Source organism: Gobio gobio, assembly GCF_949357685.1.
Source record: "Gobio gobio genome assembly, chromosome: 9".
NCBI classification, from domain to species: domain Eukaryota; kingdom Metazoa; phylum Chordata; class Actinopteri; order Cypriniformes; family Gobionidae; genus Gobio; species Gobio gobio.
Window position 1 is genome coordinate 45,035,321 of NC_137115.1, and position 21,744 is coordinate 45,057,064.

The 21,744-nt window shown below is 36.9% G+C and overlaps 3 protein-coding genes across 4 annotated transcripts in view; 1 reads left to right on the forward strand and 2 right to left on the reverse strand.

Moving 5' to 3' along the window:
• The window catches only part of necab2 (N-terminal EF-hand calcium binding protein 2), a gene marked incomplete at its 5' end in the record, with an annotated part of 130,975 nt that extends 128,088 nt beyond the window's left edge, over nucleotides 1-2,887 (forward strand). For both annotated transcript variants that reach the window (XM_079825063.1, XM_079825064.1), the window contains one exon: nucleotides 1,235-2,887. In XM_079825063.1, the coding sequence (XP_079681189.1) occupies nucleotides 1,235-1,263 (29 nt within the window). In that variant the 3' untranslated portion in view covers nucleotides 1,264-2,887. The remainder of the gene's footprint in view (nucleotides 1-1,234) is intronic.
• On the reverse strand, nucleotides 2,264-13,100 carry slc38a8a (solute carrier family 38 member 8a). The gene is made up of 10 exons (XM_079825062.1): nucleotides 12,885-13,100; nucleotides 12,456-12,654; nucleotides 12,185-12,341; nucleotides 10,067-10,171; nucleotides 6,950-7,007; nucleotides 6,354-6,468; nucleotides 4,478-4,625; nucleotides 4,193-4,392; nucleotides 3,871-3,922; nucleotides 2,264-3,767 (listed from the first exon to the last, which is right to left on the reverse strand). The coding sequence occupies exons 1-10, from the start codon at nucleotides 13,071-13,073 to the stop codon at nucleotides 3,665-3,667; spliced, it is 1,326 nt and encodes a 441-aa protein (XP_079681188.1). The 5' UTR covers nucleotides 13,074-13,100; the 3' UTR covers nucleotides 2,264-3,664.
• Nucleotides 13,101-16,830: 3,730 nt separating this feature from the next.
• mbtps1 (membrane-bound transcription factor peptidase, site 1) overlaps nucleotides 16,831-21,744 on the reverse strand; it is a 29,478-nt gene continuing 24,564 nt past the window's right edge. The window contains exons 15-23 of the mRNA XM_079825065.1: nucleotides 21,570-21,685; nucleotides 21,294-21,450; nucleotides 20,426-20,550; nucleotides 20,254-20,331; nucleotides 19,989-20,129; nucleotides 19,184-19,315; nucleotides 18,345-18,471; nucleotides 18,085-18,215; nucleotides 16,831-17,967 (exon numbers count right to left, since the gene is read on the reverse strand). Of these exons, the coding sequence (XP_079681191.1) occupies nucleotides 17,750-17,967; nucleotides 18,085-18,215; nucleotides 18,345-18,471; nucleotides 19,184-19,315; nucleotides 19,989-20,129; nucleotides 20,254-20,331; nucleotides 20,426-20,550; nucleotides 21,294-21,450; nucleotides 21,570-21,685 (1,225 nt within the window). The 3' untranslated portion in view covers nucleotides 16,831-17,749. The remainder of the gene's footprint in view (nucleotides 17,968-18,084; nucleotides 18,216-18,344; nucleotides 18,472-19,183; nucleotides 19,316-19,988; nucleotides 20,130-20,253; nucleotides 20,332-20,425; nucleotides 20,551-21,293; nucleotides 21,451-21,569; nucleotides 21,686-21,744) is intronic.

Here is a 21,744-nt window from a genome sequence, read left to right on the forward strand (position 1 = left end):
TAAACACAATCAAAGCTTCAAAAAAACACGAAGAACGGGACCTTTAAGTTTGGTGTTAAAATCCCAATGTGAACTCTAAGCGGACCAAGACTAAATGTTTTTTTTTTTAATCCGGACCAAACAAACCAAGCAAACTGAATAACAAGTGTGAACACACCCTAAGATAATTAATTTCAAAAGAGAGCTGCTGCAAAATATACAATCAATGCAATTATCCTACATAAATGGGACATGTAAATAGGAGTGGGCTATATAGCATATATATATGTTATTTTTTATCTATATATTATAGCTGAATAAATAAGCTTTCCATTAATTTATGGTTTGTTAAGATAGGATAGTATTTAGGATCATATTTGGCCGAGATACAACTATTTGAAAATCTGGAATCTGAGAGTACAAAAAAAAAATCTAAATATTGAGAAAATCGTCTTTAAAGTTGTCCAAATTAAGTCCCTAGCATGCATATTACTACTAATAATACATTTTTGATATATTTACAGAAGGAAATTTACAAAATATCTTTATGGAACATGATCTTTACTTAATATCTTGATGATTTTTGGCATAAAAGAAAAATCGATAATTTTGACCCATACAATGTATTGTTGGCTATTGTTTAAAATATACCCGTGTGACTTATGACTGGTTTTTGTGGTCCAGGGTCACATATTATATATACGTTTTATCTGCATGGCATCGCCTGTTACAATACAAGTTAGATATTTCTCTTTTTTCAATGAACAAGTTCTTTGATTCTCCATAAGACATTCCTATAAGCCTTCCATGGCATAATGGAAACCTTTTATCGGATTTCTGTTTGAATGTGAGGTGATTTCAACAGCCTACCATGTGGTGCCATTTTGCATAGAATCGATAGGCTTGTGTATATTTGTATTTTCAATGAATGTGCAAGATTCATCAACCACCATAGGTAAATAACTAGTAGAATAAAGTGCAGTAGACAGTAAAACTATTTGCACTACAAACCAGTGTTTATAATAAAATAATATTACAATGCTTGATTTAGCAAACTATTTTTTCTTATTATGAGCTGTTTTGTACAGCTAAAAATAACTGGAAGCGGAAGCCAAACACATTCAGATTACAAACGCCCATGTCTACTCTTACGTTAAAAAACCCCAAAGACGTGCAGTTGAGGCATTAAACATTTACTGTTGTTTATCTCTTTGGTAATGACACTTGACTCTTATCTCTCTCTCTCTCTTTTTAGCCGCCTGGTGCAGCCTGAACAGAGACTGAGAAGCGAGCCAGTCTGCGGGTGGAACGTCCCGCCTTATGCCTGAAACCCTTCTCTTCTCCTCCTCTTCCCCCTCTTGATCCCTGTCACAGTCCCTGCTATCTTAACTACCCCCCTTTCTCTCAGCGCTCTCCTCCACTCTGTCTCCTTCTCTTTTATAATTACTTGTTTACACAGTATCCATTTGATATTGAGCCAAAAGTAGTGTCGGCTGCAGAGAATGCCGGACACCGTAACGATTCCCTCTTCACCTCCATCGCAACGTACAGAGACGACATTAAAACTCCCCGAAGCATTTGGGAACTTCACCTGCTTGATTCGCATTTGCATTTGAAATATCAACTTGCATAAATAGTCTCTTCTAACTAAACGAGGCTGATTAATATTTCATCCCAATTCAAACATGCATCCGCTGCTTTGCAAACAGTTCCCTATGGTACAACTTCTGAGAAGACAAAAACTGTGCAGCAAAGTATTTCTACAGCTGTCCATGGACAATAGCATTTCTGTAAAGGTCATTTGATACTAGTTATAGGTTGGTGTTATAAATACTTTGAACTGTATCTTCATGAGCCATGTAGAGCAGTGGTTTTCTAACCTGGTCCTAGGGACCCACAACTCTTAACTCTTAATTAACACACCTAATTCGGCTCATGGGCTCGTTAGGGATAGAGCTCCAACTGATTGCGTCAGATAAGAGAGACATAAAAAATGAGTTGTGGGTCCCCAGGACCAGGATTGAAAACCCCTGATGTAGAGAGACTGGTACTTTTGTCAAACCGTGAGCATGACATACTGCCAGTCAAAGGGCCTACATTTACAACACACCAAATAAACATCTGGCAAAAAAAAAAAAAAGCACAATGTACCTGAACTATAGATGAAATGCTTATGTAAATGAGATTTGCTGATAGAGAGTAGAGAATATCCTGAGTAATAACAGAATTATCTTGAAATTTCTATGTTGAAAAGGAAAAGTGCATAGAGTTCGAGAGCGGCACTGACTTAATATTCCATCAGTTTTATTGCTTCTGTACAATTAAACATTTGGCGTCAAATCATTTCATTTCTCAGGACAAGCCAAAATTTACAAAGTTGGTCATACTTTCACATCTCACATTTGTTGAGTAAATCTAAGACTGTTGTATTTGTGTGAATTTCTGGTAGGCTCAAAATGTAAACAACTCAGTACCTGACGAAAACCAACACGGCCCAAACTGCAGCGTTCCTTTCCCACCAATCCTGCCTTCTGTTTGGTTTGTTTATCCCTCACAGTGAGTGCATGTTACAAATGAATGTCCAGTAAATGATTTGCCGTAGAATTTAGCTATGCTACTTTAAATGGATTTTGTGCATTTCTTATTTTCTTTTATATTATTCCAGTAACGGAACAAAAAGAAAACAAAACTATATATTAAATGAATAAAACTTACTATATGAGCAGTCACTTTTAATGGCATTGTTTGATGAAATACTACTTCTTATACCCATGTATGTTTCCGTATACTGGCTTTCTCTCTTATAAGTGAGTGTAGAGATTTATTGCAGGGATGCAAAGTATTATATTCGTCTTAAATTTGTTAAAATTCTAGATTATGTAGAGTGCTGCTATTCAATAAAGTTCTGAAAAAGGATCTGTCGTTGCATTTTTCAGCTTCGTTCATTTTCAATAATCATTGTGTTGAAATGAAACAATCTTACATTGTCACATTTATTAATTTACTTCTGTATGCCAACGTGGTTCCAATGAAATCTAAAGGACAGTCCAAATATATACACATAGCTCCAGCTCTTTTTTTAATTTCATATACTATAAGACCGTATGTAGCCCCGCCCCTTTTCAGCGCTGCGCTCGGCTCGTTGTGTTCTGTCTTCCATTTTGTATTTCCACAACATGAGGGTAAGATGAAGATCTATGAATGAACCGCTCGTTTTAAATTCTTCCTGGTCTAACGACATTTATGAAATCTGCTTCAAACATTACAATGCTCATGATAACTTTCGTTAACGCTACCATTACTCTTCGACAGCGATAACAGAAATAGGCCTATACAGAGCTACCACAAAAACGGAAGTTCAAAGACAAATGCTAAAGAAGGCTGCGCGCTTGTTTTTCTGGCGCATAAGGTCTATATTTTAAGTATAATTTAACTCACACTCACATCTATGCTAACATGACAGTGGGCATTAAAATTGCAGAACATTTAAAAAAAAAAACTAATAATTCAGATTTACATTACTGTTCATTTGTCTGAGGTATTTCATTTCGAGTTGGATTATTATTACAATATTTGTGCACCAATCTCCATTTCAAGGGATTACTCCACACTTGAAGTATAAGTCAAATTCTGTAAGACCATACAGTTAAAAGTCCTTGTGTTGAATAGTAACGGACAAAAAAAATTAAATTTCACTTAGGAGTTGCATAATCGCAATTGAAGTGCTCTGTCCAAAGATATAGGTACCACAGAAAAGTGTGATCATTCCCCATGCGACCAAAAGATACCTAAAACAAGGCATAAAAACAAGGTTATAGGACAAGTAATAGAATAAATGTGAATTCCATTAAACATCCCATACAGGATCCTAAAGAACTACACTTCTCTCACCTCATTGTAGGAGAAACTGACTCTGACTGCACCACAAATATTAGGCAAAGTCCTATAAAAAAAAAAATGTTTAGCATGTGAATAGAAAAAAATATGAATACACATCATGTTAACATGAAAAACATTAAAAGATTCACATTATATTTATATGATCACACAAAGTGTTGTGAGAATCATGGTGAAACTCATTTAAATGGTTCAAATGAGGATTTTTTTTTGTAGATCAGAAAATAATATAATAAAAAAAATCTTTATAAATGTCAATAATCATTTTTCAGTTAATGAATTATAAAACACACAGCCATGCATCAAGTACAATTACCTGGAAATACAAAGATGAAGAAAGCACTGACTCCCCCGACAACACTGATCACTTTGCTGATGTCTGGAACGAACACTGCTATGAGAAGAGCGACACTGACCCAGGCTGTGGTCAAGGCAACACGGGTACGGCTCTCGTAAGACTCGGTCACCGCTGTGTGTTTGTGTCGCTGCCGCAGCAGTGGATCCTGGATCACAGATCTGCACACAAAGACAGGTCAATTCATCTATAGTACTATATGTAACTCTTCTCCTAATAAAGCATATATAACAGATTATTGCATACCTTCCAAGCAAGACAATGATGGGGTAGATGGTGATTATTGAGATTCCAAACAGCAGCCTGGCAATGATCATGGTCACATCACCCCCACTGTACGACATCAGAATATCAGGAGCAACGTTCTTCCCAAACGTCAGGTACCCAAAGACTCCTACAAAATAGTCCTGTTAAACAACTAAATGCCTAATAAACCATTACTTGATTAAAAAAAGTGATCTGGCATCAATACAGTAAAAACAATCCAATACAGTTCAATCAATCCATCCTTGAACCTTTAGAAAGTCTCTTCTGCGCATCAAGTCTGTATTTGTTTGATTTACAATGAAGTTAAACCTTATTCAAATGTAATTTATTCCTGTGATTTTCAGCATCATTACTCCAGTCTTCAGTGTCACATGATCCTTCAGAAATCATTCTCTTCTGCTGATTAGGTGCATTTACAAAAACATTTAGTATTATCAATATTGAATATCCTTACTGAATAAAAGTAATAACAGTCAACGCACCGGTGTGGATACTGTACTTCGGAATCACAGGTTCTATGTCTTAAAAGTATGACCAAAATAAGAATTTTCCATGCAAAATGTCATCTGAACAAGTAGCATGTCTGCCACTTTTGTTCTGAACTGAGAAAAGGGGCATTACAATAAATCGTGCTACCAAATCGTGAACCTAACGATCGCTTCGCTCATATAAAATCAAACCTTGCAAATTATTATTAATGTTATACTTTGTTCGCAAATTGTCAACAACATCAGCATTGCGTGTAGCCTAGAAATCTAGAAGCACCCTAGCGGCAGCAAATCTAATTTGCAGCCAGGGTAGTCAAGCAACTCTCCGTTGGCTTGCGAGCTGGAAAAAACAAACTCTGGTCAGGCCAATCACATCGTGTATAGAGTCGGTGGGCGGGCTTAACACAATGACGGCAGAGTTGACGCGGTTCCGAGTGCTACTTGTAAACAAAGAAGCTGGCGAACAGCGGTCTTTCGAATCGGCTTTGGCCGCGACTCTGGAAGACTTGGAGTTAAGCTTTTCTTTGAGAAAAGAACAAAGAACGGCACTGAAGTCGTTCTTAAGAAAGGAAGATGTGTTCGGAGTTTTGCCGACCGGATACGGCGAAAGTTTAATCTATCAACTAGCTCTGCTTCACCTTCTTCACTGCTGTGGTTGGTTGTAGCGCTATCCTATTGCGTGCAGAGGGAATTTGAAGGACAACCGTTTATCCCGCCCCTCGGATTGAGCCCTGCCAATGATGTGTTCCCAGACCCAACATCTTGATGTGGGTCTGGCTTGTCAGGCTACATTGCGTGGCTATGTGTATTTAGTGTGTATTAGCGTTACCTGTAGATTTCAATTTCTGTAGTCTATTCTTTTGCTTTTGACTACGGTTGAATCTCCAGTTGTCACTGATGATTGTCGTTTGGACCTTTCTGAATTAAAACTGCTGTGAGAAAAGGCTATAAATGACCCACCACCTGCAGCATCCTCACATGTGATATAGCCTACTAGCCGGACTCCTTCTTCATGTATACAGACATGGCGTAATGACGCAAAGACATGCTTGAATTTCCCTCGGAAATCCACTAGTACCACTCGAATTATAACACATTATTACAAGCTTACCATTGTGAATCGGGCTAAGATAAGGAGATAGATTTGAACACAGGCTTGTTGTGTATCAATTTTGGATCATTTTTAACCAAAAAAAAGTTAAAGACTTAGCATGCTTGCAGTTGCAGCTTTAATGCTAATTATTTTGTAAATCTGGAATGAAAATCAGCCTTCACCACCACTGATGGGAAAAACATTCACTATGTAAGTGAAGCATGATTCCATATGAAGAGCATAGAGTTTTAGTAAATGAGCTGTAATCACTGACCAGTGAGAGAGTAGATGAGGAGGCAGATCACCATGGACACCACAGAGATGAAGACCCAGTGGGACATCGTCCTGTTCTCCATACTACTGTAGACAGCAATGCAGGCCTCATGGCACTAAAACAGACACCGTATCATCACAAGCACAATTGAGTGCAAGCATAAGATCTCCAGCACACTTTGTCTACACCAAAAAAAACCTTTTCCTGTAATAACTAACTTTCTGCACTAGCTCATTTCTCACCGATTCCCCTGCTGCACAGCTCTTTTCATATCTCCATTTCCCTCCTCTCACCATTCCCGCCATGTAATCAATCAGCCTCGGGCAGCGGACACGGAGTAATTCTGCGCTCTTCTGCCATGCCGGTGGACTTTTATTACATTTCTGACAATCCCCCAGAGTTGACAAATAAAACTCACCTCAAAGATGCACAATTTTTCATGCTTTGCATCTGACCTGACCTTAAATATTAAAGGGAGAGCAAAAACAACTTTGCTACCCCTCATTTGTGGACTAGAGTGATGATATTCAGTGAAATTATTTATTATGTTTCATGAGTCAAATGGTAGTATGTTGGATAAAAGCAAGAAAACTCACCTGAAAGCCAAAGCATATAGTCGGGATGACGCTGAACATCGAAGCCCATGAGCTTACTCTAAATAATAATAACAATAATGTTATTTTACATATTACATTTCTAAAACCTTTTTTTTTTTAGCTAAATGCAGTGTTGGGGAAAGATTATTTTAAAAGTAATGCTTTACAATATTACGTTATTGCGATCTAATTGTGTTCCTTCGTTACTTTTTATGGAACAGAAGAATAGGACACAGGAGAAGAAAGTTCAACACTCTTCAATAAAAACAAACAAACGAAACACAAGTGTGATGTTTATCTAAACACATTTTTGCTAATTAGTAGGCATATGGTTGAACTGTATCATCGAAGGTCAGCCACTAACTCTTTCCCCACCATTGATGGAATTTTCCCTTCTTTCTGTGTTTTCACTGTTATACAGTGGGGGGCGCTATTATGCAACTTCTGAAAGAGTACAGAATCTCCGGATCAAAACACAGGGGAAAAAAGAGCAGAAACAAGTGATAGAAGCATTGCATGTTGTAGTCTTTGAGCAAAATGTTCAAAATGTTGCTTTTGTTATGAAACTTACCCACATTCATGTGTTAAGAAAAAAAAGAATGCATGAAGTTATAATAAAACTTTTTTGTTGTCGTTTAAAAGCAGAGGCTCTGTTCTTTCTTTTGATATATTACATTCAGATTTTCATACAACAAAATATTCTGGGGGCCATGAACATTTTGTGAAAATTATCAAAACACTAGTGGTGGATGGCAACTTTTTGACGCTAATGGGGAAGAGAGCTAATAAAGTGAGATTAAATATTAAACACACCTAAACCAGCTAATCAAGGTATTATTAGGCATACTAGAGACTTCCAGACAGGTATGTTGAGGCAAGTTGGAGCTAAACTCTGCAGGACAGCGGCCCTCCAGGACCGACTTTGGACACCCCTGGGCTATATCCGTGTAATTGAACATATTTGCAGGCTTTCGTAATATTCTGAGTTTGCATTTCACAATTTTTTGTTCATTTTGAGGAATACCAAATCTGTTTTTGTACCAGTGAGATGAGTAAATGCATGTTCACATTATGAATCATGTTCACAGCACCCATGGCTTGAAATGAATGTTTTTGCTCACCGTCTTGCCACTCAGAATTAACTGGCCACAGTTTTGACATTGATACCATGGACAAAAACTGCCATATAGATATTTTTAATATCATCTCATAATTTGGCAGCAGGTATATTAGGCTGCTGTCACTTTAAGACCTGACACACGGATCCATTAAACTGTTACACATGTGTTTTCTTTCTCATTTTCTCTCTCTGTTTTTACATTCACTTAAAACAGAACTGACTGTGTTTACGTGAATACTCGCCAAGACCGGCATTTTGACATTATTTTGTGAGTATTTTACTTTATGTTCACGCACTTTGGGGGTGAGCACAAAATCTGCAGGAATGAGTAAAATTATGTGCAATATGCGCAATTGCACGGCAAAATTCAAGCCCTGTGAGCAACACTATTGATCCGGAGCAAATTAAACGAGTGAGTTAGGGGAGGCGGGTTTGTGTGTCAATGCGCTGTCGGAGAGATGGGAGAGCGAGGGCGCAGCTGGTATCGTGTATCTATTCTGTGGAAAATGAGTAGCGGAAGCGTTTCAGATATTTCTGTATCGATATGCATCAGAAAAAATATTTTTGACAACACTACATTGCACTTAGTTTGTTATTTCACATGCCTTTTTAAAAGACTACAATTGAAAAATGTATATATTATAAATAAAATTCAACCCTCCCAAGTGGCTAGTGGGAGTGACTGTGTTACACGCCACTGCTGAAATACACCCGCATTGGCTGGTTGGCGGGTGTTAAAGGGTTAGTTCACCCAAAAATGAAAATTCTGTCATTAATTACTCACCCTCATGTCATTGGACACCCGTAAGACCTCCGTTCATATTCGGAACACAAATGAAGATATTTTAGTTGAAAGCTGATGGCTGAGAAAGGCTTCACACAGGCCTCCATTGGCATTCAGTACATTGACACTTCCAAGATCCATGAAAGGCACTTAAAACGTCGTTACAAAGTCTATCTCACCACAGTGGCTCTACAATAATCATACAATGCGACGACAATAGTTTTTGTGCGCAAAAAAAAATCAAAATAACACCTTTATCCAACTTGTTCTCGACTTCCGTGTGCGCCTCCACGACGCATGCGCGAGAATATGACGCAGATCCGGCGTTCGGACATATGACCCAGAAGCGATTTGTTTACGAGCAGAGGAAGACGCGCGTGTCTAAGCTGTTGGATTCTACATTGATCGTGCTTTAGGTCTCGGCGTAGTGCTCAAAATGGGGCTTAAGTGTGTATTTCATCGATTCCCGAACACCGGCGCTACGTCATATTCTCGCGCATGCGTCGTGGAGGCGCACACGGAAGACAAGAACAAGTTGGATAAAGGTGTTATTTTGATTTTTTTTTGCGCACAAAAACTATTGTCGTCGCATCGTATGATTATTGTAGAGCCACTGTGGTGAGATAGACTTTGTAACGACGTTTTAAGTGCCTTTCATGGATCTTGGAAGTGTCAATGTACTGAATGCCAATGGAGGCCTGTGTGAAGCCTTTCTCAGCATCAGCTTTCAACTAAAATATCTTCATTTGTGTTCCGAATATGAACGGAGGTCTTACGGGTGTCCAACGACATGAGGGTGAGTAATTAATGACAGAATTTTCATTTTTGGGTGAACTAACCCTTTAATGTCAAGCCCTGCACAGCGCTCACAACGCCTCTGACTCTCACTCATTATTTCTCTCAACATAGAGAGGTGCATTACTTATTTGAAGAAGAAACTTCTTGTAATATGCTGTTGTAAATTTAAAAGTAATGCGCTACTTTACTAGTTACTTGAGTAATCTGGTCATGTAACTCGCATTACTTGTAATTTGTTACCCCTAACACTGGCTAAATGAAACAATTATATTCTCAGAGCTCAGCATGACAATGAGTTTTGTCCATGCACTGCAGGGGGAAAAGATGATGATGATGATGATGATGATGATGATGATGCAGGGATCCTATATATAGTTTGCCACTAAATTTGAAAGATTGGTCACTCCACACTCACCCACTGCTGTAAAGAGGTGACAGATTGATCTCATGGACGGGCCTCGTGTGGTATTTCACAGCGATGGCTACAGTGAGATACGTGGCAGCAAAAGTTCCTAGAACACTGAGCAAAAATAAATATCAATGACATGTTGACATTAAACAATTTATCTTGATGATGTGTGAGGAAAAAACTTTGCTTATTAGTCAGAGTCTAGATTATAGCCGAATTAATGATATTATTAATTTATCATTTAGCTAGGCTATATTAATCATACATAATACTGTCATACAAAGTTCATGACATTTAAAAAAAAAATGTGATAAAAATGGGACAAATAATTACATCATAATATAGTCATAATTTAAAGCTGCTGTCCGTTACTTTTTGTGTTCAAGATTTACAAAAATTATATAATGAGAATGTACAACATGAATCCATTTTCCAAACCGTGTTTTTGTCTTACCCTGAATCATTATGGTACACTTATAATAAGTGTTTATATTGGGACTATTTCAGACTGGTAGGAACCGCTGCGGAGGAGGAGCACAGTCCCTGCGTGACTCGCCATAGACATTAACAGAGAGAAGTAGTTCCGGCTGCAATGTTCTTCCGCAAGTTCTGTTTATTAACTGCTAGAGCGCAAAAAGTTAAGGACTGCAGGTTCAAGTAATTTTTTTTTTTAAATCTGAATTGTCAAAAAAGTGATTTCTGGTTCAGAATGACCGCTTAAAGGGACAGTTCACCCAAAAATGAATATTCTGTCATCATTTACTCACCCTCAAGTTGTTCCAAACCTGTATACATTTCTTTATGTTGAACACATAGGTAGATGCATTCCTACTATGGAAGTCAACGGTGCCCCCGAAGCAGCCTGGGTACAAACTTTCTTCAAAATATCTTCTTTTGTGTTCAGCAGAACAAAGAAACTCATACAGGTTTGGAACAACATGAGGGGGAGTAAATGATGACAGAATTTTCATTTTAGGTTGAATTATCCCTTTATAGTGCATCAAATACTTATAAATAGGCTACTAAAGAGTTCTTTAGAAATAAATAAAATAATCAAATGTAAAATAATATAAAACGTGTTCTGTTGCATGTTCACATACTTAATCTCTTGTTTTCTTATGGGTTATTATTGAGCTGTCAAGTTGTCATTGTTGAAATAATCAGTTCATGACATTCTTTATTTGTGTCCTTGATGCAATTGTTTTTTTGTTTTTGTTTTTGGTGTCCCTTGTTTTGCCACACTGAAGGTGGCAACCCTACATATTAAAATGAAACTAAATTTTAATCTTATAACAAGTATCTGGTTCCTGACCTTAAGTATCCGATTCCAGAATTGAAATCGATTTTCGATTCCCAATGAGTCATTTTAAAGCTATTCAAAATGCTGTGCACTGCATGTCACTGCTGCAATTGACCATAAATGTCCTAATGAAAAACAGAAGCAATAACAACGCTTTATAAAATTCATGCAAGCACAATCAGTCTTTTTATTCACTTATTTGCAAACTCTTCCAATCTAAACAGGGTTCCCAGTTTTGACCAATCCATTTCCATGCCCTTTCCAAAATAAATTTGTTAATAAATAATACGAACATATTTGTGAAGTGTTGCACACAACGGATATACACAACTGGATATCACTGTGCAGTGAGCACTTGCAAAGCATAACTAGACAATTTACTATAGGATTTACCATTATTGCACTGGCATTTTCACCTTCCTGACTAAACCTGCTTTGGTCATTGCGATGTTGTTTTCTGAACTAGTGTAATTTTTTTATTATTTATATACTATTATATTATTAATTAATATTTAGGATTAGCTTTTATTATTATATATTTTCAATTACCAGTTTAATTTTAGTTTAAGTTTTATTTGGTTATGTGCGTTGTCATTTTTATTATTAGTTTTTACATTTTTTAATATTTCTATTTAGCTGTAATTTATTTAAATTTCAGTTTTAGTTATTTTAGTACTTAAAATTAGAAATGTTGCCCTGGCAAGTAACTGAAATAAAACTTAAAAAAAAAATAATAATAATAATTGTGTGGACAATAATTTCACTGTCTTGAAAAACACAGTCAATGAAATCAGCAAGAAACTGACAGAATATAGTTTCCTCACCTAGTATACTTCTGTATGCTGATCTCCTTCGGGACAGAGAGAGGGAAAATGAAGAAGAGACACAGGAGAAACAGGGCAAATCTCTGGTCTGTGTACCAGTGGTACGGCATCTCTGATTCTGGCAAGCCTGTGATTAACTCATACATAGAGAGACATACTGGGAGAAATGAATTGAGATGGATCAACATGAAGATCTAATGGATAATGACACTATATTAGTAACACAGGCAAAAAAAAAAGAAGACCAAAGTCCCATCAACATGTTGCTTACATTTCTGAAGCTGGTCAGCCACTATGACTAGAAAAGCAACAGATATGATGAAAAGGTTGAAGACGTAGCAGATCTCACAGAGTTTGCCTATGGCAGGACCGCACACATCTCTGACCACAGCCTGATATGTGTTTTGTCCACTGATTGAAGATGAATAGCCCAGGATGACCAGTCCACTGATCAGGAACACAAGAGAAATCTATGCAAGACAGAAATATATCATGCACAGACAATACGTGCATTTCATCCAGGCATTATGGAGTTAACAACAACGTGTATACTGAACAAATGACCAGTGGATGCATTGACAAGATAATTCTGTTAGTGTGCACATGATCGATGAGGTAGAAGCCACAGTGAAGAAAACAGGTTAACTGAGTCATAAAATATTCAAAGTCATTGTTCAAGCAATCACACAGAGTTACTTGCCATTTCCACAGCGACAGCAGAGTGAATTCCTCCAGCTTTGGCAAACGCCCAGGGAAAGATGAGAAGCCCTGCACCCAGCGCGGACTTCAGCATGATGAATACCGCTCCCAAAGAGCCCAACTTCGGGCCGTTCGTGTCCAGCGAGGGCTTTGTTAATAAGCTGATGCTCTCTTTAGCCAGCTCCTCCATATTTTGGCCCTGGTTCAATCACTCTCTAAGAGTTCAAACATTAGGTCAGGTAAATGAGAGGTGGGGTTTGCTGTCAGACCAATCAAACGCTGGACCCGCTTTCACTCTTACACTAATTGTAGAAAAACGAACACAATATGGTCGTCAAGATCGAGCGGTGATATACATTATATTTTCAAAATTATCGGACTAAACAATTCTTCCACCAAGTAGTTAATTATTATTCCTTTCTTTCTTTCTTAATCACAGCAGCGCCATCTTTTCACGGCTGTGATGAAGGATTGGGGGTTGTAGCCCACTGTTAATGTTTTTGGATTGTTCTACTGACGAAACACTGAAAACATATCTTTCCAGGAGATTTCAGGAGACAAAAAAACTCATAAACTGTATAAAATGATGAGTGATAGGTACAAACAATGGTATGGAAGGTAATTGCCACTTTTTATTTCAAAATTCTGACTTTTTTTTCTTGCAATTGCATGATATAAATTCGCAATTGCGAGTTATAAAGTCTGAATTGCGTGATTTAAAGTCACAATGCGTAATATAAAGTTACAGCGGTGAGTTATAAAATCAAAATTGCATGATATGAAGTCGCAATTGCAAGTTATAAAGTCAGAACTGCATGAAATAAAGTCGGAATTGTGTGATATAAAGTCACAATGCGTGAGATAAAGTCATAATTGCGAATTATAGAGTCAGAATTGCATGAAATAAAGTCGGAATTGCGTAATATGAAGTCGCCATTGCGAGTTATAGTCGGAATTGCGTGATATTAAGTCTCAATTGGGAGTTATAAAGTCGGAATTGCTGGATATAGTCACAATTGCAAGTTATAAAATCGGAATTGCATGATATAAAGTCACAATTGCGAGTTTTAAAGTCACAATGTGTGATATAAAGTCGGAATTGCGTAATATGAAGTCGCCATTGCGAGTTATAGTCGGAATTGCATGATATAAAGTCGCAATTGTAGAATATAAAGTCGGAATAGCGTGATATAAAATCGCAACTGCGAGTTATAAAGTTGGAATTGCGTGATATAAAGTCGCAATTGCGAGTTATAAAGTCAGAATTGTGTGATATAAAGTTGCAATTGCAAGTTATAAAGTCGGAATTGCGTTATACAAAGTCGCAATTGCGAGTTATAAAGTCAGAATTGCGTGATTTAAAGTCACAATGCGTAATATAAAGTCGCAGCGGTGAGTTATAAAATCAAAATTGCATGATATGAAGTCGGAATTGCGTATTATGAAGTCGCCATTGCGAGTTATAGTCGGAATTGCGTGATATTAAGTCTCAATAGGGAGTTATAAAGTCGGAATTGCTGGATATAGTCGCAATTGCAAGTTATAAAATCGGAATTGCATGATATAAAGTCACAATTGCGAGTTTTAAAGTCACAATGTGTGATATAAAGTCGGAATTGCGTAATATGAAGTCGCCATTGCGAGTTATAGTCGGAATTGCATGATATAAAGTCGCAATTTGCAAAATATAAAGTCGGAATAGCGTGATATAAAATCGCAACTGCGAGTTATAAAGTTGGAATTGCGTCATATAAAGTCGCAATTGCGAGTTATAAAGTCAGAATTGTGTGATATAAAGTTGCAATTGCAAGTTATAAAGTCGGAATTGCGTTATACAAAGTCGCAATTGCGAGTTATAAAGTCAGAATTGCGTGATTTAAAGTCACAATGCGTAATATAAAGTCGCAGCGGTGAGTTATAAAATCAAAATTGCATGATATGAAGTCGCAATTGCAAGTTATAAAGTCAGAACTGCATGAAATAAAGTCGGAATTGTGTGATATAAAGTCGTAATTGCGAATTATAGAGTCAGAATTGCATGAAATAAAGTCGGAATTGCGTAATATGAAGTCGCCATTGCGAGTTATAGTCGGAATTGCGTGATATTAAGTCTCAATTGGGAGTTATAAAGTCGGAATTGCTGGATATAGTCGCAATTGCAAGTTATAAAATCGGAATTGCATGATATAAAGTCACAATTGCGAGTTTTTAAGTCACAATGTGTGATATAAAGTCGGAATTGCGTAATATAAAGTCGCCATTGCGAGTTATAGTCGGAATTGCATGATATAAAGTCGCAATTGCAAAATATAAAGTCGGAATAGCGTGATATAAAATCGCAACTGCGAGTTATAAAGTTGGAATTGCGTGATATAAAGTCGCAATTGCGAGTTATAAAGTCAGAATTGTGTGATATAAAGTCGCAATTGCAAGTTATAAAGTCGGAATTGCGTTATATAAAGTCGCAATTGCGAGTTATAAAGTCGGAATAGCGTGATATAAAGTCTCAATTGCGAGTTATAAAGTCACAATTGCGAGTTATAAAGTCAGAATTGTGTGATATAAAGTCACAATTGCAAACTATAAAGTTGGAATTGCGTGATATAAACTCGTCAGTCTTTTTTTCCCTTGGAATTGGACTTTATAACTTGTAATTGTTGATTTATATCTCACAATTCTGAGAAAAGAAGCCAGAATTGCTGTACAGTCTGAGTTTTATTCACGGACAATTAAATGACTTAAATCTACCTTTTTGTCTAGTGTAAAATCAAAATTAATTAAAAAATGTTTTTTCTTTATTAATAGATTGATTGCTTTTATATAACATTTTTAGGTATGTTTTTTGTTTGTTATTTTTATTGCATAATCTTTTCTTTTCAGATCAAAATGCAAATGTTGGCACAATAAGTATTGTGAAAGTAATTTGTGTCATGTGCACTGTGCAGGATATCCCACATTTAACAGCATGTGTTCCAAGGGTGGGAGTTTGGCACTGGTGCTACAGGATCACTGTCATTCTCCTAGAGCCCAAAGCTGGTTGGGAATTTTCTAGATACGGTGGACAAATAGAACTTGTGACCTCCGTTATGACAAGATTTGGGAAATCCATTTAGGCACAGATAACTGGTCAGGGTTAGTTCCCATGTTCTTCATGCCATTAACCTCTATCACGCTTCGTCGCCTGAAAGGGACTGGTGACATTTTCACAGGCTATTCTTCCCATTAAAAATGGATCAGGACCGAGATTTAGAGACTTCCCAGACCCTATCACTTCTAATGGAATTAGTCGATTTCACACTGGCTCGAAGCACAAGCGCAGGCAAATATAAGACTGCTTAGCACATAGTGCTGATTTGATTTCGAATGAGAAGAAGAGCGTTTCTTTTGTCCATTTACACCTGCATTCAAATACAGGGAGGTCATGATTTCTTGTGTGGGATAGTCTGAAGAATACTTTGAGATTTGATTTGTTATATTTCTTGCAATAGTATTAAATATTATTAGAATTTAAAATAACTAATTTCTATTTGATTATGTTATTAAATGTATTAAATGTTATCTTCAGTGTCACATGATCCTTCAGAAATCATTCTAATATGCTAATGTTGTACTCTATTATTGGTGCTAGCTTATTAACAATGGCTCTCATTATCAATGTTGAGAACATTTCTGCGGATGACATGGCATTTTTTTCAGGAGCCTTTGATAAATTGAAAATAAATAGATTGAAATAAAAATTATTTTTTTAATATTATAAATGTCTTTACTGTCACTTCTGATTTAGTGTCCTTGATAAATTAAAGTATTATTTAAAATCAAATCTTAATAATGCTAACAAGAAGGAATGTTTCTTGAGCAGCAAATCAGCATAATATAATAATTTCTGAAGGATCATGTGACACTGAAGACTGGAGTAATGAAGCTTCAGCTTCGACATCACAGGAATTCATTACATTTTGAAATGTATTTAAAATATATAATGTACATCTAATTACAGGTTTTGTAACATATAATGCTTGTGTTTGGTATAATGAAGTTCACTACAAAAAGATGGACTAGGTTAAATATGGCTCTCCTCCAAAAGAATGTCCTGAAGTGATGTTTTACTTCTGAGTAGAACAACATCAAGGCAAACTAGCAGGCCACACAATCAAACCGTGACAGCTTCATCCATCTTATGCACATGTATCTTATGCAAACAAAGAACAAATAGGTTCATCCATCATCGAAAGTAGCAAGAGTAAACAGAACCGTTCCATAGGCACATATACTTCTGACAGTTTACCTGAATCACCCCACTGTTCTTTTCCATTCTAACCCTTATATGACTGCCAGCTAAGATTTATTACAAAGACAGAGGAAGGTTTGCTTGCTTTATATCGGATAAGATATATTTAAAACATTGATAATTCCACACCAACAACAGTGAAATCATGATGGCTATTTACAAAAGATGTAAGCACACAACCGTTTTATAAAAAAACACAGTCGGACAGAATAAAAAAATGAGGACATGTGGAAAAGAGTCCAATATGTTGATAAAAAAAAAACTGAATGGCTGGTTTTGGAGGTTCAATTTGACATACAAAGCAAGGGTCAATAGTCAATTAATCATCATCAATAAATTAAAAAGGGAAACATTCCTCCATTTGGTCACTGAATTGAAAGGCATGTGTTGAACAAAGACAGGAGAGGGAACGCTGATGTCCAAACAAGGCCCTTATCTGGGTGCAGGTGGCTGGTTCATCTCAAGAATGTATAGACACAGCCTTTCAGAGTCCAACAATCTCATTATCACGGGGTTACGGCATCACACACACACCGCAGGGAAGACTGTTCCCTGTTAGTTTGTCCAGATGTGGCCGATCATACGGTGGGGTTTTTGCCTGAGTGAGGGGTTTGTTGTTGCTGTTGTTGTTGTTGAAGGTAAAGGGGCCGTTTCACTCTGGGCTTCCTGCGCTTGGGTTTGCTCTTGGCCTTGGTCAACTGCACCACAAAGAAGGAAAGCACGACCATGGCACCAAGAAACGCAAACATCGGGATGGTCTGGCCCACCTCTTGGTTATAGCGCCCAGGCATTATTCCTGGGGAAACACACAGGCATGGATTACTGCAATGCATTGTCTGAATGTTACAGACCATTTTGCAGGTGATATCTGGTTGATTATTTCCTAAACACACAGCAAGTATTCCTTCCTCACCTCCGGGGATGTCCCAGGCTCCACTTTCTCCAGGAGACAGGGGTCGAACTTGAGGCCGATATGGCCTTACATTAGGCAAAACAACCTTGTCCATGTCCACTGACAGTAGCTTCTGGTGCTTCCACAGATTGCTGAGAAAAAAAAATCAATGTCAACAAACCTAGTCAGATGTGGATATTAAAAGACAACATCCAAATATAGATCTGTTTTGCTGGGAGAGTGCAGAAGCCGAGAATGGCAGCAGTCTCATGTGTACTGACCTAGGAGCAGTCTCATTAAGTGGCTGGGGTTTAGCCCAAGATAGATGAGGGCATGCAGGTAGAGGACGAGGCTTGGGGTCACCCAGATGAGCCTCCAGCACTTTGGAGTAACGGTAGAGGTGATTACCTGCCAAAATAATAATAATAATGATGATAATTATAATAGATTTAATTGATAAAAATAAAAACAAAACTAAATTTAAATAAATTAAAATAAAATATGTACAAATAAAACAATTATGATTTATAAATAATAATATTGAATGCATACATTTATTTGCATATACAAATAAAGATATATGATCCAAAATTACAAAAAATTATAAAAAAAATTGAAAAATGACTTTAAATTACATTAAAAAAGGATACACAAATTAATAAGTAAAAATACATTCAGAAAAATTAAAAATAAATAGAAATATGAATTTAAATAAATGAAAAAAAAATGACCAATAAAAAATAACGAATTAAATAATTACCAAAAAATAAATACATATAAATTATAGAAATTATTTATAAATAAATTAAAATGAAAACATTTTAAATGAGAGAGAAAAATGACTAATTAACTGAATGAAATAAAAACAATGAAATGATGCATGATGAATTAACTAAAAAAAAAAAATATACATATATAACATACAAAAATAAAAAAATAGAATACATAATAATGTATACATAAAAATGTATAAACCAAATTAATTTAAAAATACATAAACAAATATAAATAAATAACTTAATTAAAAACAATGCAGTAAAAATGTATAAAAAAGAATATATAATGAATAAAAAAAATAAAGAAATAAAAGTAACAAATTACTTTAAAAAAAATATATCACCTTCCAATCTCTGTGGTAATGGCCTGTCTGTGCCTGTAGGGGGAACCACTCTGTTTTTAGAGTGTGAGAGGCTGGGCGGAGTCATGCTATATGAAGTGTACTGCAGCAGAGCGTCCAGCATCCAAAAACAGTCTAAATAGGGAAAAGAGAACCCAAACACGTGCAAATTAAATTACCGATTACAAAGTCTGAACTGAACATTGATAGTTAGGAACTACGCCTGACAAACTTGGAGATAGATATATACACACACACACACACACACACACACCGATCAAGCATAACATTGTGACCAAATAGGGCCACCTTCTTCCATTGCTCCGTGGTCCAATTCTGATGCTCACGTGCCAACTTTTTCGGCGGTGGACAGGGGTCCGCATGGCCACACTGACTATGCAGCCCCATTCGCAACAAACTGCGATGCACTGTGTATTCTGACATCTTTATATCAGAACCAGCATTAACTTCTTGAGCAATTTGAGATACAGTAGCTCGTCTGTTTGGACCAGGAACCAGGAACACCCCACAAGAGCTGCAGATTTGTAGATGATCTGACCCAGCTGTCTAGCCATCACAAATTGGCCCTTGTCAAACTCGCTCAAATCCTTACGCTTGCTCATTTGTCCTGCTTCTAACACATCAACTTTGAGGACAAAATGTTTACTTGCTGCCTAATATATCCCACCCACTAACAGGTGTCGTGCTGAAGAGATGACCAGTGTTATTCGCTTCATAATGTTATGCCTGATCTGTCTGTCTGTCTGTATATATGTATATGTATAAAGGTCCAACAAAGGTCCATTACCTTTCTGTCTGTGACTGTCATCAATGCAGTTGGAGTCTCCATAGAGTGCTATGCGACCTCCCCCCTCAGAGGGTGTTTGATACATTCCAAGCACAGGCACATTTTCCACCACTGCTGTCTCTTGTTTCAAGACTTCTAGACCTAGAAAATTGAGAATGTCGAACAACAATAACAAGAGGATTAAGAAAACGAGCAAGCATTTAGCTTGTCTCCATGGATACAGCAGTGATGTGAAATGTATGACCACAGCAGGTGATCTGTGTACCTTGATCCTTTAAGGTCTGAGCAATGACAATCCCATCCTCAGGAAAGCGAGCGATGCTGCACCCCGAGGCATAATACACTGAAAAGCAACAAGACAGTATATATTATTCAAATCAAATTTAGGCAAACACGGTGTATTTAACAGGAATCTATGCAATGTTGCAGCGTCTTACTGTCATGATCTGCCATTGTGAAGTCTCCCTCATACAGACCGTCACTAAAGGCCATACCCCACACTGAGATCAGGTCATTCAACGCTGGCACGTTAGCGCCCCCTGTGTCCGGCATCCACCATTGCCTGCAAATGAATGTGTAATGCACATTTCAAAAGTTGCCTTTATTTGATAAAAACATGTTTGCCCTGAATTGGACACTTTACTAAGAGCCCAATTTAAAAATTATTTGCCAGATACAATAATAGAAACCACACACTTTCAAGCCCCCCCCAAATGACATTAGTTATGAATTAGGGCACTCAAATACCCTAATGGGAAGCACACTTTAATTTAAATTAGGACAGGAAAACAAAGTAATTAGAAAATTAGACAAAAAGCATTGCTGAAATATAAAAGTCAGGTGAAATCACAATTAATCAAGTAATTAGCAAGGCAGTGTTGACATGAGCTATTTTTTTGCCATATGCAGTTTGAGAACACTGAAACATGAGATATTTTTATTTATACCTAGAGACTTTTCATAAATTCCAAATTAGGTTTCAGGATTAAAGCAATAAGAAAAACAGTCACAATATTAAAAAAAGCAGCATCTCCTTTGACCTAGAAATACATTATTGCATTTCATTTTTTATAATTTCCCACAATGACCCTCTGAACTATTTTCATTGTGTGTAATTATGAATGAAATAATTTATTCTATAATAAAAATATTAATGAATTTCATATTTTATTCATTTATTAAGTACAAATAATGCAAAGTATCAGAAGCATTGATTATTGGACCCCACTGAACATTTTACCCAGAGATCCATGCAATACAGTGGACTGATGAATATATTTTAAAGAGCCTTGTTGTACTCAGTACCTGGTATTCTCATCATAGAACTTGACTTTTCTCATGACTGATGTGTTGTACCAGTCACTGAAGACGATGAGAGACAGGCCATTATCTATGTCTCTCCTCAACTTGGAGATCTCCTCTGGAAAATACTCTTCCTCGCTGTCCACCATCAGCAAGGTCCCTACAAACACACACAGACGGAATAAAACCTGCTTAAATCAGCGGTCACAGCCATCACTACTTATTCCACAAAACCAATTCACTTCAGGACAGAATCCTTTATACTGAATGGACACCTACCATACTGACTGGCATCGAAGCATGTGATTGGTGCACCCAAGACCTCAACAAAGTAGCCATTGCTGCGAAGGTGCTGATACATGTCTCTAAAGTTAGTGTGAATATGATCACCATTCCTGCAAAACAAGAGAAAAACTATGTAATCTACACCGTAAGTAGAAAAAATGGAGACCCT

What these genes read in the sequence shown, in the direction of transcription:
- slc38a8a (XM_079825062.1), bottom strand. Translation starts at nt 13,073, where the DNA reads ATGGAGGAGCTGGCTAAAGAGAGCATCAGCTTATTAACAAAGCCCTCG. An exon ending in CTGCTGTCGCTGTGGAAATG is followed by an intron (nt 12,655 to 12,884) that starts GCAAGTAACTCT and finishes TGTCTTGCATAG; the next exon opens with ATTTCTCTTGTGTTCCTGAT. An exon ending in CTATATGCTTTGGCTTTCAG is followed by an intron (nt 6,469 to 6,949) that starts GTGAGTTTTCTT and finishes TGTCTGTTTTAG; the next exon opens with TGCCATGAGGCCTGCATTGC.